This window comes from Hypanus sabinus, chromosome 5 (genome assembly GCF_030144855.1).
Source record: "Hypanus sabinus isolate sHypSab1 chromosome 5, sHypSab1.hap1, whole genome shotgun sequence".
Lineage (NCBI taxonomy): Eukaryota > Metazoa > Chordata > Chondrichthyes > Myliobatiformes > Dasyatidae > Hypanus > Hypanus sabinus.
The window spans coordinates 110644600-110667007 of NC_082710.1; the positions used below are offsets into that span (position 1 = coordinate 110644600).

Genomic DNA, 22408 nt, shown 5'->3' on the forward strand with positions numbered 1-22408 from the left:
ACCACATTTAGAGTACTGTGTCCAGTTTTGACCTCCTTACCCAAGATAATTATCATAAATGGAGTGCGGCAAGATATCACCAGACTGATTGTTGGGATGGCAGTGCTTATGCAAGAGGAGATTAGGTTGCCCAGGTCAGCAGTCACTGGGGATTTTTCGCTGGAGACAGACAGGAAATCTAATTCAAGCGTACAGAATTCTGAAGGTGTCACATAAACTGGATGTGGAAAGGACAGTGTACAAAGTGGGATGTTTGGTCCCTAGGTCACTACTGGTCACTAGGCAAGGGAAGCCGAACAGACCTGGGCAAACATTTCTTCAGATGGTGGTAAAACCTGTTCAGTTTGCTATGGCAGAGACTGTAACACGAAGTTGCTGAATATTTCTAAGGTGATAGATAGGTTCCTTAACACAAAAAGATAGAGGTACGTGGTGAGAATGGGAACATGATATTAAAATAACGGATTGGTCATGAATATTCGAGGCAGGTCAAAAGGCCGAGTGGCCTGTTCCCATGCCTATTTCCTACATTTGTAAATCTCTCAGGGATTACTGTATCCTCAGCAACACAGTTACACATAACAGTAAGAATGTGATCAGTTGTTAGTCCAAATGATTGAAATATTGAACAAATGGCAGAGCAACATCAGGTGTACAAAGTACCTACAAGATACTGTTTCTGTATTGTAAATGAGAACAATAAAACCACAGCTACAAGCAGCTTAAGAACAATAGTCCAACTCGCTGATCCCCTAACACAATAAAATGTAATTTTCCATATTTCCTGTTTCTGAAGCAAAAGGGAATCTTTCTCAGATGTTCCATTTGATCAGCTGTCATTTTGGAGAAAATTTCTAGCTATCATTTTACAATGGAATATCACAGTTGTCGAGCAGCAAAATACACTCAATACAGCCTAAACAGCTTTTTAACCAGAAAAAATACGCACGGCTCTATTATATTAATGTGACCTCACAATAAATGGCACTAACCTTGAAGGGCATAGGCTGCCAGCTGCACTGATGTGTCGTAAGGGCAATCTAACCTGGATGGTTGGAGGGGAAAGAAACAAAAGAGTTTAGTTCATAGCACTAATCAGGGTACTCACACCAGGCACTATAGCACTGAGCGACAAGATACAACTTCTACCCAGAATTCAACACTCAAAGCAACTCCAATTGCAATGTGACTTTCAAGAAAAGCAGACAGCAAAATCTTTGTGCCCACCAGAAAAATAAATAAGAATTTTTTTTAAATGATTAACAATAATTTAAAAATATTTTTAGTGTCTGCTGTAACAGAATCAGAGGCCAAGTTAACCCAATATTATGTTTGCTAACCTTGTACATAAAGCTGACAGGATTCAGATAAAATCTTGCTAATTCAAGAACTGACATTATTTAAGCATATTTGTGAGCTTTTCAAAACATGTTCCATGCATGTTTACCATAGATTGTAATATTGATGACTACCACTACTATGTGCTAAATTATTCTGGGCTGTATTTATTGAAGTGCACAGGAGTGATTGACGTTACCCTTAATCAAGAATTGGGCACAACTACTACAGTCTCAAGAGAGCCGATGCAACATTCCAAAAGCACAACTTTCCTTCCAAGCGACGCATTGATATATACAGGGTGTTATGATTCCTTCACTGTTGCTATTTCGGAGTCCTGGAAATCCCTACTTAGAGGCTGGGAGTGCCTACATCGTACGATCCACAACAGTTCAATGAGAACATTGCCTGCCACCTTCCAGGACAATCAGGGTGAATATTAACTATAACGCTCCCTCCACCCCCCCACATGTTAAAGAAAGCATTTTATTGAAAGTAATCTGTACGCCAGATTGGGAGAAACCCCCACTTTTAACGTTTAAGTACATCTAGGGTGTACTTCTTAAAATGACCATGTTCCAAGTTAAGCAACAATTAGTGGAGATGGAATTGGAGTAAGTTGAAATTGACACTATGTTTCTATGCACATTTATTCCCAATATTAGCAGAGACGATTCCCGTGGTAACTTCAGTTCCAATACATATTATGAACTTGTCCCAATTTAGAGCGACAAGTGGAAACTTAAATTTTCTGCAATTATCCAAACAGATACAGAATGTTTAAATATTTCAGAATGTTTAAATGTCCTTCACAGCTGGAGTCTGGCACACTGTTTTGGAGAGAGACAAGTTCTGATTTTAATTCTGGTTACAACCAAAGCTGATGATTTTCTACAAAGATAAGATGAATCAGGCTGGGAAGGAAAAGGGAATCTAACTTCTTTGAAAATAGGAACTTTTCTGGCAAAATTTCACTGATGAGGTCTTTAGCGTGACCCTAACACATCACACGCGTTAACACAAACAGATGCCTGATACATAATGAGATGGACAATTTTGAGGAATTCCTGGAAAGGCAGTCAACAAAACCCTCAAATACATTAAAAGAGGGACAATCAAGATAAGGAACCAGCAATGATACAGAATTTTAACACCCTATAACATCAGCTGAGTGAAGTGAGGTAAGAAAACATAGACATTGCTTCTGCCTCCTGAAGGTGATGCAAAATACAACATTTAGTTCACCCATTAAAAGAGAAAAAAACAAAATTAATCTGACACAGACAGATCTTTATTCAAACTGGTTTATTCCAATGGTTAAACTCCATACCCTCTGTTTTCCTCCCATTGCAGTAAACCTGCTCTCCCCCTTGGCCTTGAAGGAATACACTTTAAACTACTGACATAGAAATCCACGCTTTAGCTACTTTTTGGATAAACAGTTTTTGTCCAGTTGACATGAAGTCAGAGTATTAAAAAGAGTTGACAGTCTTCCTTTCTCCTCCACTTGCTAAAGCCACTGACACAAAATGTAGGGTTGAGCATTGGTCATTATCTCATAAGATGTTGTAAACCAGCACACAAAGGGCTTGCAGGTTAATCGACAACCAAGCCTGTAGTTATCCTCACCCAATTGCTCTGCAACAGTGTTTGGGCAAAGGCACTGCTAAATCTGTCGGGTAAAAATAGTCAGGGGAATTATGTTTGGGACATTCCTGATCTGCATAACCCTTGGTCCCATCAAAGAGTATCGTCAACACCACACCACCTGATCTGCCTTTTCCTCCCGCGCTTCTTTGTCTGTCTCTTTCCACCTACCACCCACCAGTTTGTTCTTCCAATCCCTTCCCTACCCAGACCCAGCTGTTTCCATCTGTCTAGTCTCCTTCAACTTTCCACCATCCACCAATCACCTTCCCACCCATCTCCATCTGTCCAATCTCCTTCATCTTCCCTCCATCCACCAATCACCTTCCCACCCATCTCCATCTGTCCAATCTCCTTCATCTTCCCTCCATCCACCAATCACCTTCCCACCCATCTCCATCTGTCCAATCTCCTTCCCCTTTCCTCCATCCACCTATCACCTTCCCACCCATCTCCATCTGTCCAATCTCCTTCATCTTCCCTCCATCCACCAATCACCTTCCCAGCCCTGCCTGTCTCCGCCTGCCCAATCTCCTTCATACTTCCTCACTCATCCAACTTTAAGCCTAATTTTGATCAAAGCAAAAGGATATTAACATCAAATCACTCACAAAGCACAGCTATGGTAAAACAAAATCAAGCTCTACTTACTTGCCACTCAGGATATCTTGCTTCAACTGTAGTACAAACAAGTATCTGTAAATAAAAATTTAGACTCAAGCTAAATACATAAATGTACACACACTAACACACAGGCACACGATGCTTTACAGTACCAAGGGTTACGGCTCAATTTCCACCAGGTGTTCCAGTTCCATCCATATTTCAAAGACTTACGGGTTAGGGTAAGTGACTTGTAGGTGTGCCATATTGGTGTAAGAAGTGTGAAAACACTTGTGGGCTGTCCCCAGCACATATTTGGACTGTCTTGCTCACTGATGCACATGATGTGAAAGCTGGTCTTTCTTTAATCTTTACACACTTCTATTAAGCAGTAAGTTGTGATCTGGAATATACTTGCAATGATGGTAAGAGAAATTCATTACGGACATGGATGACTTTTCATTCAAACATAGAATTGGACAGTGTGGAAACAGGGAATGGAGATACCTGCACTGACCATGATGCCAATTTAATCTGCACATTTCCTTGTTAATGGTCTATGTTCCTCAGTTCCTGCTTGTTCATTAGTCTGACTAAATGCCTCCTGATCATAACTCTTTCCACCACTTCCCCAGGCAGTGCATTCCCGCCAGGGGAAACGGTGGAATGAGAAAGGGAAAAGGGAATGGGATTCATCAGACAGATGATAATTGAACTTCTGTGCTGTTTCAATCTCTGACTTCAAATACAATAGAATTTCAAGGGCAGTAAACCAGCAGAAACCAAATTGGGGGGGGGGGGGGGGGAAACATGGAAGATACGTCACTGCAAAATAAAATGTTACAGCAAAGGGAGAAATAAATTCACACTCTGACAGCCAAAGGGCACAGAACAATCCCAGAAACCAGTTCAAACAGAGAAAGGTTTTTTACCATTTAAATCAATGACATGGCTGGTCAGTCACATGACCTAAGGGCACGCTATCAAAGGTCTGCGTTTATCAGGTTTAATACCAGCTAGGCACACAAGTAGACAGCATGTCACAGAAACTGGGAACTCAACGCTGATCAGGTCACAGCACTGAATCAGCCAATTTCATGGTCACATCCAGTTACCCTCAGGTCTGCAAACACACTGGCTAATCTTCAGACTGCAAGCACTTTAAATGGGAGCAAGCAGAACTAAAATAACGTTGTTGTTTTGTTCAGGAGATGCTCAGTGCCCTGGATTATTAGAAGGCAGTAGTTAAAAGGTTCAGAGGATGTCAAAGTATGATGTTTTTTTTTAAAGCTACTGAAAATGACTGAAGAGTCATACAAGACAGAAATAAGCCCTTTAGTCCAACTACTCTATGCCGAGCAAAATTCCCATCTTTTCCTGCATTCAGCTAATATCCTTCTAAACCAGGGATTCCCAAACTGGGATCCACAGACCCCTTGATTAATGGTATTGGTCCATAGTATAATAAAGGTTGGGAACCCCTGCTCTAAACCATTCCAATCTATGTACCTGTTCAGCAGTCTTTTAAATGTTATTAATGCACCTACCTTCATTTCATATATACACCACCTTCAGTATGATAACGCTGCCCAGAAACTCTTCTTAAATCTTTCCACTTTCACTGTAAACCTTATGTCCTCTAATTCTTGATTTCCCAATTTTGGGAAAATACATCGCGCATTCCACCTAACTGTACCCCATTATTTTCTTACCCTCCAACGGATAAAGTACAAACGGTTCAACCCCTGTATGTTCAAGACCAGCAATATCCCTGTAATTTCAAGTTCCCGTGTGCCAAGGTGTCTGAGGATCTATGCTGGACCCAACACATCGATGCAACCATAAAGAAGGCATGACAGCGGCGATATTTCATTTGGAGTTTGGGGGCATCTGGCATGTCACCAAAGACACTTGCAGATTTCTACAGACGTACCGTGAAAAGCATTCTAACTGGCCATATCACCATCTGGTAATGGGGCGAGGATACTGCACAGGATCAAAATAAGCTGCAGAGAGTTGCAAACTCAGTCAGCTCCATCATGGGCACTGGCCTCCATAGTATCCAGGACATCTTCACAGAGTGATGCCTCATAAAGACTGCACCCATCATTAAAGACCCCCATCACCCAGGACATACCCTGTTCTTATTGCTACCATCAGGAGATAGGTACAGAAGCCTGAAGGCAATCCACTCAATGATTCAGAAACAGTTTATTCACCTCTGCCATCCGACTTCTGAATGGACATTGAACTCACGAGCACTACCCGACTAACTTTTTACTTTTAATCTCAGTGCCCTGACTGATGAAGGCCAGTATGACAAAAGCATTCTTCAGCTCCTTGTCTACCTGTGACACCACTTCCAAGGACCAGGTGCTTGCACTTCTCAGTTCTTCTCAGACACAGCACTCCACAAGGCCCTGCTCTCCACAGGTACTACCCGGACTTGTCTTCACAAAACGCAAGCAATGACGCGAAGGCTTTGAGAAGTTCTGTAAGGTGTTCAGCAGGATGTTGCTTGGACGAAGCAGATTACCTCCGAGAGGCTGGACAAACTTGACCTGTTTTCTCTGGAGCACTGGATGGAGGCTGAGCAGGGAACTAGTCATAGATTACTACTGCACAGAGGCAGGCCTTTCAGCCCATCTATCTGTGCTGAACTGCCATTCTACCTTTTCCCATCAACTCCCACCTAGAACACAGCCCGCCACATTCCTCCCATCCACATACTTATCCAAATGCTTCTGAAATGCTGCCATCGAACCCACAGTCACCACTCCCACTGGAAGCTCATTCCATAGTCGCACCACCCTAAGTGAAGGCGCCCTTCGTGTTCCCCTTAAATATTTCACCTTCCACTCTTAGCCTACGACCTCCAGTTCTCAGTGAAAAAAGGCCAGATTGTATGTACTCCGTCTATACCCATCACTGTTTCGTACATCTGATTGAAGTATGGACAGGATAGGTTCTCAGAACGCTTGTCCCTAAGATGGGCAGAGGTGAAAGGGGGAAAACACTTCACAGAGATTTCAGAGGCAATTTTTTTTTTAATTACACTACTAGTTACCTGAAATGCTATGCCAGGGAGTTAATGGCAACAGGTACTACAGCAACGTACAGCAAGGTCGACAAGCAGGCAGAGACTGGAGGGATATAGGTAATGTGCAGGCAAATAATTGGCATCATGATCAATGCAGTCAAGATAACCAAAAAGCTGTTCATGTTTTGTACAGTTTTATGTTAAACCCCAACATATGCAAGTCCTGCCCACTGAAGGACTTCAGTCTCTCATAAAGCCGTACCTGTGGCTTAGCCAACTTTCATAAAAATTGAACATTCATGATTACCTGAAATTCATAAACTGGTAAATGTTAAAATGGTGCTAAAGCATAAAAGTATTAAAATACAGCAATAAATATATAGGATATTTAATTATTTCAGTAAACTAACGTAAATTATCTGTATTTTTAAAAAGGTTAAGATTAGAGGGAATTGGTTTCATGGTGAGAGGAAAAACTTAAAGATCTGAGGGGCAACATCAAAAGATGATGGAGGAACTCGGCGAGTCAGACAGCATCTATGGAGGGAAGAGGCCAATTGACATTGACTTAAGCCAACTTCATTGAAATTGGACTAAGTGTTAAATGCCCGTTTCCTTCCACAGATGCTGCCTGACCTGCTAGCTCCTCCAGTGCTTTTTTGTTGCTTCAGATTCCAGCATCTGCAGTCTCTTGTGCCTTGAAGATCTGAGGGGTGAGCTTTTCCCATATGGGGGGGGGGGGGAAGAAGGTGGGTGCAGTTAAATGGAACGAGCTGCCACAGGAAATAGTGGAGGCAAAAATAATTAGAATGGCGGACACTTCAGTAGATACTTAGATAGGAAAGTGCAAAAGGTTAAGGACCTAATGAGAGCTTAATAGAGATCATGACTGATATGGACAAGGTGCACTGAAACGCCTGTTTCATTCTGTGCTGTGATTCTAAGATGCTATGTGAGCCACTGAGAAGTTTGAATGGAGTTTTCAAACTCAATCCCCACTTGGAAGTCAGTCGGTTCTTGTCAACACTTCACGTCCTTAATTTTTACACAGATTGAAACATTGTGTTGCCAGTGATTGGGCTTTGTTGAGAAATAAACCAATGAATTATCATGCACATTATCAGTGAATTAACTCTGCAGGTGCATTAAGTTTTTATAATTACATCTGTTATGAGCTCAGACTTAAAAGGCAAACACGTTCCGACATGCCTGTAAGAGCCAAAGAATTATTATCCAGTACTGAACGTACTGTCAATGTACCTTGGGAAATGCCAGCTGCAGAATTAGACAGTCTAGGTATTGACACTTCTCTTGTCCAAATTTTAACGTAGAACGTACAGCACAGTACAAGCCATTCAGCCCAGCCCACAATATTGTGCTGACCCCCTCAGATCAATCAGACGATTTCTGGCTGAACATATCACAAAGGTCCCAGATTAAATTCCCCCATGTGATATAGAATTATTTTTATTTATTTTATTTAGAGGTACAGTGCGGAACAGTATCGACCCAATGAACTGCACTGCCCAGCAACCCACCGATTTAACGCTAGCCTGATCGCAGTACAATTTACAATGATCAATTAACCTACTAACTGGTATCTCTTTGGACTGCGGAAGGAAACCGGAACTTCCAGAGGAAACCCAGGCACACAAAGGAAGAACATACAAACGTTCTTACAGAGGATGACGGAATTGAACTCCAACACCGTGGACTGTAATAGCGTTGTGCTGACCGCTATTCTGCCATGGCACCTTAAATTAGTTGGTGGCTAAAGTTTGGAGAGACGAGGATAACAGGCACTCAGGACTGATAGTGGAAAGCAGCTGGGAGAAGCTTATCTAGAATGAGGTTGACTATGATGTCCGTTATGCTACGGTCACCTCAATTCCACTGACGAGGTGCCTACATCTAGAGGTATTGGTTGCAATCTTGATACCTCAACTTTCAGGCACTTGGAGGGAGAGAAATTGGCCTTCAGGTCAAGTTGAGTTGATTATCATGTATAGTGTGCGTGTATGCTGAGCATAAGTACAGAAAATAAAAACCTGCATGCAGTGGTATCACGATCACTTCGGAATAGACAACACACAGGATATACTATATACATAAATTATTCCATAATTTGGGAAAAAGGTGCAAATGCAGAACTGCCTTCTGCCTTCCAAACATTCAATCCCAATGACTACAATGGAACTAAATGTCAAGAGTACAGCAGACAGTCAATATTTCAACACCTGCTTGCTAATTCTGGCCAAAGTCTAATTTTTTTTTTACAAGGGGTGAAAGAGATGCAGAAAAGGTAACAGAATGGTGGTCAGTAACTTTGAGAAGCTCACAACAACTGGCTGAAAACCAGAGGCAATGCACACAGGGTAAATGACAGAAACATCTTCCCACCTGGTTAATTCTTCATGCAGGTTGTTGGGTTCAGATGAATAAAACTTTACTCGGAGATGAAGACAGTATGGAGGGCCAACTTCAAAGGGAATTGAAAAGCAGATTCAATATATATATATATATATATATACACACACACAAGATGAGTAATATTAAAATCACAGTCGGAGTACAGAAACAGTCATTCAGCCCAAGTTGCTTTTCTGCCCAGTACCATCGACCTGCACCATTATCCTCCATGTATCTCATCCATGTACCTTTCCAAACAAAATATTACAATTAAACCAGCATCCCACACTTCCAATGGCATTTTGCACCCTCTCATACGAAGAAACTTCCCCCATCAAATCCCCCTGAACTATTTTATCTTTCAGCCTAAACCTATGTCCTCTAGTTCTAATCTCACCCAAGCTCAGTGGAAGAAGCTTCATCTGTATCTCTTAACCAATCTATACCCCTCACAATTTTCTGTACCTCTACGTCATCTCCCCTCATTTTCCTGCACTCCAGGGAATGAAGCTGTAACTTATTCAACCTACTGTCTGCAATGCCAGCACATACTTTCAACACCCTGCTGACAACACTTCAAGTACAGGCTGACCAACGTCTTACGAAGACCCAGCAGTACTTCCTTGCTTTTATACTCCAGTCCTCTCAAAATGAATGATTCTGCTTACCGCATTACCATCCAGATCACCAATATAGAGAGAACCAAGACTGGACTAAGCAGAGCACCACTCACCACAGGCCTTAGTCAGACAACCACGTAGAATCAGAAGTTCTTCAGATTTACTTCAACCCATAAGAATGAATGCCCTGAATTCAACCGGATCATGTCAAATCCAAACTTATTATCTTGGATCTCGCTTCATAGCTCCTGAATCTTTGCAAACTCTCACCTTGAACTCTGAAATATTTCCTCCTTCCCACATCAACTGAGACTTGCCGCTGTTCCCCAAACCTTCACACTATCTTCCCTCTCTGTGCAGTCTCACATATCACCTGGCAAATAACGTGCCCCGCAGAACTTGCCTTGACTGTTGCAGGAACACCCATCTATTCATTCTCCTGTGTAATTCTATACACTGGGTCCACCATGCAAAGTGAACAATGAACCCACAATGGTCTTGACATCTTCTCCCTCTATTCAGCACTGGGAATTGGTTTGAAAGCACCACTCTGCATTATTCATTACTCCCACCCAACTCTGCTAGGTGACCATCCAGGACAAAAAAAGTGGGTAGGAAAGATCAATGCAGACACTCCACACCCTGACAACTGCCTTTTTCAAATCTCTCTTCTGGAAAGCACTAAAGGCTATGAAAACAAAACTTCACGCCATCTTAAAAGTTTCTTCCACGGACAGTTAATCTGATCAATCATTCTCACGCCCCCCCCCCCCCCACTGCACTGTAAATACTTTAAACCACTTTTTATTATGCTGTTTTCATGCTGGTATTTATGTACATTTTATTCCATACCTGTACTTTAACCTCTATATTTGTTGAAAGCTGTTTTAGTTGCATGTCGCATCAATACACCATGGCAAATTGTTAATTCATGTATATAGTGAATAAATTTGATCCTTGCTTATCCTCTCCAATCTGTGGATGGTCACCCACTGTAATTGGTGAGCGCCCATCTCATTGAGCATCCCTTCCAGATGTCACAGCTCCCTACATCCCTTCAGTGAGCTCAACTGCTCCACTTCAGAAACCTTCAGCTATTTTGAAGCGGTTTATCACTTTGCCCTTGTTACTCAGGGACAAGAATAAGCAGAATGGAAAGCAACATAATCAGGGACATCACCACCATTCAGGTCTTGTTCTCTTCTCACTGCTGCCTCCAGGAAGAAGGTACAGAGGCCTCTAGATTCAGCAGGTACATGAACAGTTATTACCCCTCAACTCCTGAACCAAAGGGGATAACTTGGGATAACTTCACTCGCCCCGTCGTAGAACTGTTCCCACAAACTGTAGACTCAATTTTAAGGACTCTTCATCCTATGTCCTCGATATTCATTGTTTATTTACTTGTTATTATGATCTCTTTTTGTTGTCTTTTGAACACTGGTTGCCCGCCCTGTTGTGTGCAGTCTTCCACTGGTTCTATTACAGTTATTGGATTTACTGTGAATGCTAGTAAGAAAATAAATCTCAGGGTGACATCAATGCACTTTGATAATAAATTTAATTTGATCTGGATTCAGATGCAACTTACTTTTCACTTGCTTCTTGATGCTCTTGGTGTTGTCCAACCAGTGCTGCAACATGAAGTACATAATGGCACATTAACTTCCAACAGAGCCAGGAGATCATGTAAACCTGCCAGGCAGAGCAACCCCCTTCCCCTTTTTGCACAAAAACCATGAAGGACAGTTAACGGCCTTTCAGCAAAGTAAACTCGCTGCATTCTATGACCCATTTGTTGATCACCTGACTGAGATCTGCATTGCCATCATCAGTCAGAACCAGCAGGCTTGCATCTGCTGTTTCTGTCAATAATGACACAACTGACCAAGAAGCATTCAAAATGGGAAGGCACACCCCCTTACAAAACAGATGTGAGGAAAGGTGAAGGAATTGGAAGGTTAACCGGAGCTCTCCTTACATCAAGACATTCTGACCTATTCAGGATAGAGTGGATGTGGTGAACATGTTTCTATTAGTGGGAGAGTCTAGAACCTGAGAGAACAGCTCAGAATACAAGGACATCTGGAGACGACAAATCTCAGAGTTATACACTGCATACATACTTTGATAACAATAGTAATACATACTTTGAACTTTGATCTCTTTAGAACAGAGATGAGGAGGCACTTCTTTAGCCACAGGGTGGGTGAACCAGTGGAATTCATTGCCACAGACGGCTGTGGAGCCAAGTCATTGCGTATATTTTAAGTGGAGGTTGATAGACTCTTGAGCAATCAGAACATCAAAGGTTACGGAGAGAAGGAAGGAGAATGGGTTTGAGAGGGAAAATAAATCAGCCATGACGGAATGGATGAGCAGTCTAGATGGGCTGAATGGCCTGACTCTCCTCCTATGTCTTATGGTCTATTTAGTGTTTACTGTATTAAATATCTTCAGGATTTCAATTTTTTTTTGTTTTGACTTACAAAACACTCTAGACTTTCATATAGAGACAGAAGCTACCAAATTATTCATCCCTCCAGATTTCCAAATACTTAGCTTCTGATTTAATTTATTTTGTGTGAAAAATGGATTTAATTGGCAGCAAATTTTGAAATTCTTAAAAGTATCAATAGAAATAAAATTTAGGATTGGTTCAACTGGTAGGCAACAACTGGTAGGCAAGCCAATGGATTCGCCTTTTAAACAATGAAAGGAGAAAAATGTCTCCCAGTAATTTCCAGGAAGAGTTCCAACTTCATCTGAACGTAGAACACAGTACAGGCTCATAACATTGTACCAAACCTTTAACCTTCTCCAAGACCAATCTAATCCTTCCCTCCTACGTAGCCCTCCATTTTTCATTCATCCCATGTGGTGGCAGAGGTAGATACATTAGGAGTATTTAAGAGTTCCTTAAATGCCCGAATATATCTGCCTCTACCACCATTCCTGGCAGGTTGTTCCCACCACTCTTTGTATAAAGAACTTAATTCTAACACCTCCCCCCCCCCCATACATTCCTCCGATCACCTCAATGTTATGCCCCCTTGTATTTTTGCTCTGGGAAAAAGTCTCTGGCCATCCACTCTATCTAGGTCTCTTGTTACCTCTATCAAGTCATCTGCTTAAGGAGTTTCTGCAGAATGAGCACCAAGAACAGGAGGCTTCAATTAACTTGAATTACATGCTCATTTATTGAAAGTCTATGAATCTCCCTCTTGAAAGCCATTTTTGTTCGACACTGTGAATTATATCAAGCAGTAGCAGTGACCCTTTCTTTTGCTGCTGGGAATTAAAATGAGTATGCACAAGAGACACACCCTCACATTGTACGGCCTTTTGGCTGCAGTGGGCTCTTCACAAGGATGGAGGGGGTCCTGTTCTTTGACAGTCTCACAAGGGGCAATGAATATCCGCAACCTCTGCAGACAGCATTAGTTCCAAAAGGCCCGGACAACTTCTGAGCTGTCTTGGTGTTAATCATTCCCGCACAGGAGAACAATCCAGACTGGATGTGGTACTCCCCGCTTTTTCTCAGCTTGGGCCTGTTTTCCTTCAGCTCCTCCACATTCCAGCACAAGACATGTGAAAGCTCTCGGTCAGGCCATCGACACACACTTTGTTTACAGAATCGCTAAATACCCAAACTTGGAGCTTTCAGCCTTCTCACATGAGGCAGCTCTCAAGATTAACCAGCCAAACACAAAACAGATGTCGAAATGTGCTTAGCAACATTCGGTGGGAGGTTAAATTGATCAGTTTTTAAAATGTTGTACGGGTAATAACCCCTAATGAAAAACAACATTTTCAGTGCATCATAAATTTTACATGCAGCGTGAACACTTGAAGCATGCATCATCAAACCGGAATTACAAGTTAGTGGGTGCCACGGTAGCGTAGCAATTAGCACGACAATATTACAGATCAGGGTAAAGTTTGGAGTTCAATCCCCACTTCCTCTGTAAGGAGTCTGTATGTCCTCCTCCCCATGGAATATGTGGGTTTTCTCTGAATGCTCCAGTTTCCTCCCACAGTCGAAAGACATACTGGTTTAAAGGTTAGTTATCATTATAAATTGACCCGTGACTTGGGTAGGGTTAAATTGGGGATTGTTCAGCAATGCGACTCAAAGTGCCAGAATGTATCTATAAATAAACTCCAATCCAGGCGTCAAATTCCACTGGAAATGACAGGAATCTGGATGGAAAGATGTGTAAAGTTTCCTTGTTTCTACCATGCTTGATGGTATGAAGGTTTATACCAAACCCTTGGCCTATTTTGACTTTTAGCCTGAAAGGAAAATCGTTATCCTCACAATCAGAAGCACCTCACTGTAAAGTTCAAGGAAAAAATGATCTTTACAAATTTACTTTTAGACCACAAGATGCAGAAGCAGAATTACACCATTTGGCTCATTGACTGTGCTCTGCCATTCCTTTACAGCTGACTTATGATCATTCTGAACCCTAGTCTCTTGCCTTCCTTCCATAACCTTTGACTAACCAAGAACCTATCAACTTCCACTTTAAATATACACCATGACTTGCTCTCCACAGCTGTGCGTGGCAATAAATTCTACAAATTCATTACTCTACAGCAAAAGAAATTATTTCTCATCTCTGTTTTAAAGGGAGGCCCTTCTATTCTGAGGCTGTGCCCTCTGGTGCTAGACTCAGCCGCTATAGAAAACATCCTCTCCACCTACAGCCTGTCTAGGCCTTTCAATATTCAATATGTTTCAATGAGATTCCTCACCCCCCCCCCCCCACCTCTTCATTCTTCTAGACTTTGGTGAGTACAGAATCAGAGCCATCAAACGCTCCTCATACACTCCCGGGTTCGTCCTTGTGAACTTCCTCTGAACTTTCGCCAACGTCAGCACATCCTCTCTATGACAAAACTGCTCGCAACATTCCAAATGAGGCCTCATCAGTGCCTTATAAAGATAAACTACAATGAAGCTTCCAACTACGACAACAAAAAATAGCTTAAAACAAGAATGTAAGTCTTTATTTAGAGTCATAGAAAAGTACAGGCCAGAAACAGGCAGTTCAGCACATCCAGTCCACGCCAGAATCCTTTAACCTGTCTATTCCCATTGACCTGCACCCAGACCATAGCCCTCCATACCCCTATCATCCATGTACCAATCCAAAATTCTCTTAAGCGTTGAAATCAAATTCACATGCACCACTTGTGCTGGCAGCTCAATCCACATTCTTATGGCCATCTGTGTGAAGAAGTTTCCCTTCACGTTTCCCTTAAACTTTTTGCCTTTCACCCTTATCCCATGACCTCTGATCCTCTGGTTGTAGTCCCACCCAACCTCAATGGAAAAAGCCTCCTTGCCCTTACCCTATCTATACCCCTCATCATTTTGTATATCTCTATCAAATCTGCTCTCAATCGTCTATATATAAAAGTCTATTCCACGGAATATCTGCATTAAATGTCAATGATTTGGATGGTGGAATTGATGGCTTTGTTGCAAAGTCTGCAGGCGTTAAGAAGATAGGTAGAGGGGCAGGTAGTTTTGAGGAAGTAGAGAGGCTACAGAAGGACTTAGACAGATTAGGGGAATGGGCAAAAAATGGCAGATGGAATACAGTGTCGGGAAGTATTAGGTCATGCACTTAGGAAGATGAAAGGGCTGACTTTTTCTAAATGGAACAAATACAAAAAATTTAGGTTCAAAGGGACTTGGGAATCCTAGTGCAGGATTCACTAAATGTTAATTTGCAGGTGGGTTCTGTGCTGAGAAAGGCAAATGCAATGTTAGCATTCATTTCAAGAAGACTACAATATAAAAGCAAGGATGTAATGTCGAGACTTTATGAAGCACTGGTGAGGCCTCATTTGTGTAATGTGAGCAATTTTGGGTCTCATAGTTTAGAAAGGTTGTGCTGAAACTGGAGAGAGTTCAAAGGAGATTCAGGGAAATGATTCCAGGATTGAATGGCTCGTCACATGAAGAGCATTTGATGGCTCTGGGCCCGTATTCACTAGAATTCATAAGAATAAGGGTGACCTCATTTAAAAACTATTAAATGCGAAAGGCCTTGATAGAGTGGATATGGAGAGGATGTTTCCTATGGTGGGAGAGTCTAAGACTAGAGAACACAGCCTCAGAATAGAGGGGCATTCTTTTAGAATGGAGGAGGTACTTCTTTAGCTAGAGAGCGGTGAATCTGTGGAATTCTTTGCCACAGCTTTGGAAGCCAAGTCTTTATGTATAGTTAAGGCAGAGGATGATAAATTATTGATTGATTAGGGAATGAAGGGATATAGAAGAAGGCAAGAGCTTAGGGCTGACAGGAAAGTAGATCAGCCGTGATGAAATGGTGGAGCAGACTCGATGGGCTGAATGGCCTAATTCTGTTCCTGCATCGTATGGTCTCGAGGACTACAGTCCTAACCTATTAAATCTTTCCTTATAACTCAGGTCCTCCAGACCCCACAACATCATGTAGATTTTCTCTGTACTCTTTCAACTTTATTTACATCTCTCCTGTAGGTAGGTGACCAAAACTGAACACAATACTCCAAATTAGGCCTCACCGATGTCTTACACAACTTCAACATAACATCCCATCTCCTGTGCTCAACACATTGATTTATAAAGGCCAATGTGCCAAAGCTTTCTTTACGATCCCATCTGCATGTCACTTCACTTTCAACGAATTACGAACCTGTAGTCTCAGATCCCTTTGTTCTACCGCACACCTCAGTGCCCGACCGCTCACTGGGTAAGATCTACCCAGGCTGATCCTACTGAAGTGCAAAACCTCACACTTGTCTGCATTAAATTCCATCTGCCATTTTTTAGCCCACTTTTCCAGCTGACGCAGATCCTTCAGCAAGCCCTGATAGCCTTCTTGCAGTCCACTACATCCACAGCCTTGGTATCACCCGTAAATATGCTGATCAGGTTAACCACATTATCATCCAGATCAACTGATACAGATGACAAACAACAAAGGACCAGCACTGATCCCTGTGACACACCACCAGTCACAGGTCTCCTGTCAGAGGCAAGCCTCCATTACTACTCTTTGTCTTCTCCCACAAAGCCAAAGTCTAATCTAATTTACTGTCTCATTTTGAATGCTGAGCAACTGAACTTTACTGGACCAACATCCCATGCGGGACCTTGGCAAACGCCTTATTAAAGTCCACGAAGACAACATCCACTGCCTTGACTCCATTCATTTTCCTGGTAACTTGCTCGAAATAAGCTTTAAGATAGGTTAGAGATGATCTATCACACACAAAGCCACGTTGACCATCCTTAATCAGTCCATGCCTATCCAAATACTTATATATCTGGTCCCTTAGAAAACCTTCCAATAACTTTCCCACCGCTGATGTCAGACTCACTCACCTATAGTTTCCTGGCTTATGTTTAAAGCTCCTTTTAAACTTGGAACAACTTCGGTTATCCTCCAATCCTCTGGTAGCTCTCTTGTTGCTAGGGACGATTTAAATATCTCTGCTAGGGCCTCATCAATTTCTGCACTTGCCTCTCATAGGGTCATGAAGGAACACCTTGTCAGGCCCTGAGGATTTATGTACACTGATTGTGTCAGGATAGCAAACCCCTCCTCCTCTACAATCTGTACAGGGCCCATGAAGCTGATGCCGCTTTGCCTTACTTCTATAGACTCTGTGTCCATCTCCTGAGTAAATAAAGGTGCAAATAATTTATTTAAGATCTTCCCCATCTGATTTGGCTCAACATATGGATTACCATTCTGGTCTTAGAGAGGGCCAATTTTGCCCCTTGCAATCCTTTAGTTCTTAACATATCTGTAGAATACCTTAAGATTCTCCTTCATCTTGTCTGGTAGAGCAACTTCATGCCTTCCTTTAGCCCGCCTGATTTCATTCTTAAGAGTTCTCTTGTATTTCTTATACTCCAGAAGCACCTCATTAGTTCCTACTCATCTATACCTGATATATACCTCTTTTTTTCTTAAACCAGGGCCTAAATATTTCTTGAAAATCAAGGTTCCCTGCACTTGATATCTTTACCTTTTATTCGGACAGGCACACACAAGCTCAATTTTGCTTTTGATGGCTTCCCAATTACCAAGTACACCTTTGCCAGAAAACAGCCTGTCCCAAAACACACTTGTCAGTTCATTTCTGATAACATCAAAATTGGTCTTGCTCCAGTTTAATAAATCAACCTGCAGACCAGACCTATCTTTTTCATATTTACTAATAATCTAATGGCATTGTGGTCACTAGATACAAAGTGTCCCCCTACACAAACTTCTGTCACCTGCCTGTGTCATTCCCCAATATCAGACCCAGTATCTCATGCTCTCTCATTGGGGTTTCTACATACTGATGAAGGAAACTTTCCTGAACAAATTTGAAAAACTCTATCCCATCTAGTCCTTTTACAGTCGGGAATTCCTAGCCAATATGCGGAAAGTTAAAAACCACCTACTCTAACAACCTTATGTTTCTTGCAACAATTTGCAATCTCTTTACAAATTTGTTCCTCTAAATCCTTAGGACTGTTGGGTAGTCAATAATATAGCACCATTAAAATGATTATACTTTTCTTATTTCCCAGTTCCACCCATTTTACCTCACTGGTTGAGTTCTCCAGTCTGTCCTGACAGAGCGTGGCTGTGACATTTTCCCTGACTTGTAACATCACCCCTCCTCCTTTAATCCCTCCTGCTTTCTCACGTATAAAACAACGGAACCCTGGAATACTGAGCTGCCAGTCCTGCAATCAAGTTTCACCAATGGCTACAGAATCATAATTCCATGTGTTGATCCATACCCCGAGCTCATCCACTTTTCCGACGATACTTCTTGCATTGAAATATACACAGCTCAGGGCAATAGTCTCACCTATCTCCTGACGTTGTCTGAGGTCTTACCAACATCTGTGTCCACAACCTCCCCACTAACAGTTCTGGCACTCTGGTTCCCATCTCCCTGCAACTCGGCAATTTAACGGGGGCACGACTGCACAAGCACGTGTAAGTCGGACCGTGAGGCAGTGGGAGTATTTGAAAAGAGCAGTTTGTGGAAGTCGGTCATTTTCTTCGGCAGTTTAACGGGGGCACGACTGCACAAGCGCGTGTAAGTCGGACCGTGAGGCAGCGGGAGTATTTAAAAGAGAGCAGTTTGACGGACAGGCGATGGAGTAGAGGGAGACAGAGTAGGAAGGCTTTGTCTCCAGAGGCTTCGGGGAGCAAAGGCCAAGGGTGAGCTTCATTCCAAGTGAGGTAAGGCAAGGTAAGTTCCTTTAAGCTGAGGCAAGTATTGGGTAGGTCATGGCGGCTGAGATCGGCCCCGTGGTTTGCTCATCCTGCAGCATGTGGGAAATCAGGGATATTTCCAGTGTCCCTGACGACTATGTGTGCAGGAAATGTGTCCAGCTGCAGCTTCTGGCAGACTGCATTGAGCGTCTGGAGCTGTGATTGGATTCATACTGGAGCATCCGCGATGCTGAGAAAGTCGTGAATAGCACGTTCAGTGAGTTGGCCACACCGCAGGTAAAGGCTACGCAGGCAGAAAGCGAATGGGTGGCCACTAGACAGCTTAGCAGTAGGCAGGTAGTGCAGGAGTCCCCCTGGGGTCATCTCCCTCCTAAACAGATATACTGTTTTGGATACTGTTGGGGGAGATGTCTCATCAGGGGAGGGCAGCAGCAGCCAAGTTCATTGCACCATGGGTGGCTCTGTGGCACAGGAGGGAAGGAAAAGGAGTGGGAGAGCTATAGTGATGAGGATTCGATTGTAAAGGGAATAGATAGGCATTTCTGCAGCCACAAATGAGACTCCGGGTGGGTATGTTGCCTCCCTGGTGCAAGGGTCAAGGATGTCTCCGAGCAGCTGCAGGACATTCTGGAGTGGGGTGGGGGTGGTAGTGAACAGCCAGTGGTCATGGTGCACATAGGTACCAACAATATAGGTAAAAAACGGGATGAGGTCCTACAAGGTGATTTTAGGGAGTTAGGAAATAAACTAAAAAGTAGGACCACAAAGGTAATAATCTCTGGATTACTACCAGAGCCAGGTGCTAGTCAGAGTAGAAATAGGAGGATATTTCACATGAATACGTGGCTTGAAAAATGGTGCAAGGGGGAGGGATTCAAATTTCTGGGGCATTGGAACTAATTCTGGGGGAGGTGGGACCAGTATAAACAGGACAGTCTGCACCTGGGCTGGACTGGAACCAATGTCCTAGGGGGAGTTTTTGCTATTGCTGTTCAGGAGGATTTAAACTAATGTGACAGGGGGATGGGAACAAGTGCAGAGAGACAGAGGGGTGTAAAATGAGGGTAGAAGCAAAAAATAGTAAGGTGAAAAGTAAAAGTGGCAAGCAGGCAAATCCAGGGCAAAAATCAAAAAGGGCCACTTTTCAACATAATTGTATAAGGGCCAAGAGTGTTGTCAAAACAAGCCTGAAGGCTTTGTGTGTCAATACGAGGAGCATTCGTAACAAGGTGGATGAATTGAATGTGCAGATAGTTATTAATGAATATGATATAGTTGGGATCACAGAGATATGGCTCCAGGGTGACCATGGATGGGAGCTCAACATCCAGGGATATTCAATATTTAGGAGGGATAGACAGGAAAGAAAAGGAGGTGGGGTAGCATTGCTGGTTAGAGAGGAGATTAACGCAATAGAAAGGAAGGACATTAGCCTGGAGGATGTGGAATTGATATGGGTAGAGCTGCATAACACTAAGGGGCAGAAAACACTGGTGGGAGTTGTGTACAGGCCACCTAACAGTAGTAATGAGGTTGGGGATGGCATTAAACAGGAAATTAGAAATGCGTGCAATAAAGGAACAGTAGTTATAATGGATGACTTCAATCTACATATGGATTGGGTTAAACAAATTGGTAAGGGTGCTGAGGAAGAGGATTTCTTGGAATGTATACCGGATGGTTTTCTGAACCAACATGTCGAGGAACCAACTAGAGAGCAGGCCATTCTACATTGGGTATTGAGCAATGAGGAAGGGTTAGTTAGCAATCTTGCTGTGCGAGGCCACTTGGGTAAGAGTGACCATAATATGATGGAATTCTTCATTAAGATGGAGAGTGACACAGTTAATTCAGAAACAAAGGTTCTGAACTTAAAGAAGGGTAACTTTCAAGGTATGAGACGTGAATTAGCTAAGATAGACTGGCAAATGATACTTAAAGAGTTGACAGTGGATATGCAATGGCAAGCATTTAAAGATCGCATGGATGAACTACAACAAGTGTTCATCCCAGTTTGGCAAAAGAATAAACCAGGGAAGGTAGTGCACCCATGGCTGACAAGGGAAATTAGGGATAGTATCAAGTCCAAAGAAGAAACATATAAATTACCAAAAAAAAGCAGCACACCTGAGGACTGGGAGAAATTCAGAGACCAGAAGAGGAGGACAAAGGGCTTAATTAGGAAAGGGAAAAAAGATTATGTGAAAAAGCTGGCAGGGAACATAAAAACTGACTGTAAAAGCTTTTATAGATATGTGAAAAGAAAAAGATTGATTAAGACAAATGTATGTCCCTTACAGTCAGAAACAGGTGAATTAATCATGGGGAACAAGGACATGGCAGACCAATTGAATAACTACTTTGGTTCTGTCTTCACTAAGGAGGACATAAATAATCTTCCAGAAATAGTAAGGGACCGAGGGTCTAGTGAGATGGAGGAACTGAGGGAAATGCATGTTAATAGGGAAGTGGTGTTAGGTAAATTGAAGGGATTAAAGGCAGATAAATCCCCAGGGCCAGATGGTCATCATCCCAGAGTGCTTAAGGAAGTAGCCCAAGAAATAGTGGATGCATTAGTGATATTTTTTCAAAACTCTTTAGATTCTCGATTAGTTCCTGAGGATTGGAGGGTGGCTAATGTAACCCCACTTTTTAAAAAAGGAGGGAGAGAGAAACCGGGGAATTATAGACCGGTTAGCCTGACATAGGTGGTGGGGAAAATGCTAGAGTCAGTTATCAAAGATGTGATAACAGCACAATTGGAAAGCAGTGAAATCATAGGACAAAGTCAGCATGTATTTGTGAAAGGAAAATCATGTCTGATGAATATTATAGAATTTTTTGAAGATGTAACTAGTAGAGTGGATAGGGGAGAGCCAGTGGATGTGGTATATTTGGATTTTCAAAAGGCTTTTGACAAGGTCCCACACAGGAGATTAGAGTGCAAACTTAAAGCACACGGTATTGAGGGTATGGTATTGATGTGGATAGAGAATTGGTTGGCAGACAGGAAGCAAAGAGTGGGAGTAAACTGGACCTTTTCAGAATGGCAGGCAGTGACTAGTGGGATACCGCAAGGCTCAGTGCTGGGACCCCAGTTGTTTACAATATATATTAATGATTTAGACGAGGGAATTAAATGCAGCATCTCCAAGTTTGCGGATGACATGAAGCTGGGCAGCGGTGTTAGCAGTGAGGAGGATGCAGGGTGACTTGGATAGGTTAGGTGTGTGGACAAATTCATGGCAGATGCAATTTAATGTGGATAAATGTGAGGTTATCCATTTTGGTTGCAAGAACAGGAAAACAGATTATTATCTGAATGGTGGCCGATTAGGAAAAGGGGAGGTGCAACGAAACCTGGGTGTCATTGTACACCAGTCATTGAAAGTGGGCATGCAGGTACAGCAGGCGGTGAAAAAGGCAAATGGTATGTTGGCATTCATAGCAAAAGGATTCGAGTACAGGAGTAAGGAGGTTCTACTGCAGTTGTACAATGC

At 42.5% G+C, this 22408-nt stretch overlaps 1 protein-coding gene across 1 annotated transcript in view; it reads right to left on the reverse strand.

The window, feature by feature from the left end:
• epb41l5 (erythrocyte membrane protein band 4.1 like 5) overlaps positions 1-22408 on the reverse strand; it is a 218943-nt gene that overhangs the window by 104794 nt on the left and 91741 nt on the right. Inside the window, exons 3-6 of the mRNA XM_059970330.1 lie at positions 11249-11291; positions 9029-9107; positions 3637-3681; positions 993-1045 (exon numbers count right to left, since the gene is read on the reverse strand). Of these exons, the coding sequence (XP_059826313.1) occupies positions 993-1045; positions 3637-3681; positions 9029-9107; positions 11249-11291 (220 nt within the window). The remainder of the gene's footprint in view (positions 1-992; positions 1046-3636; positions 3682-9028; positions 9108-11248; positions 11292-22408) is intronic.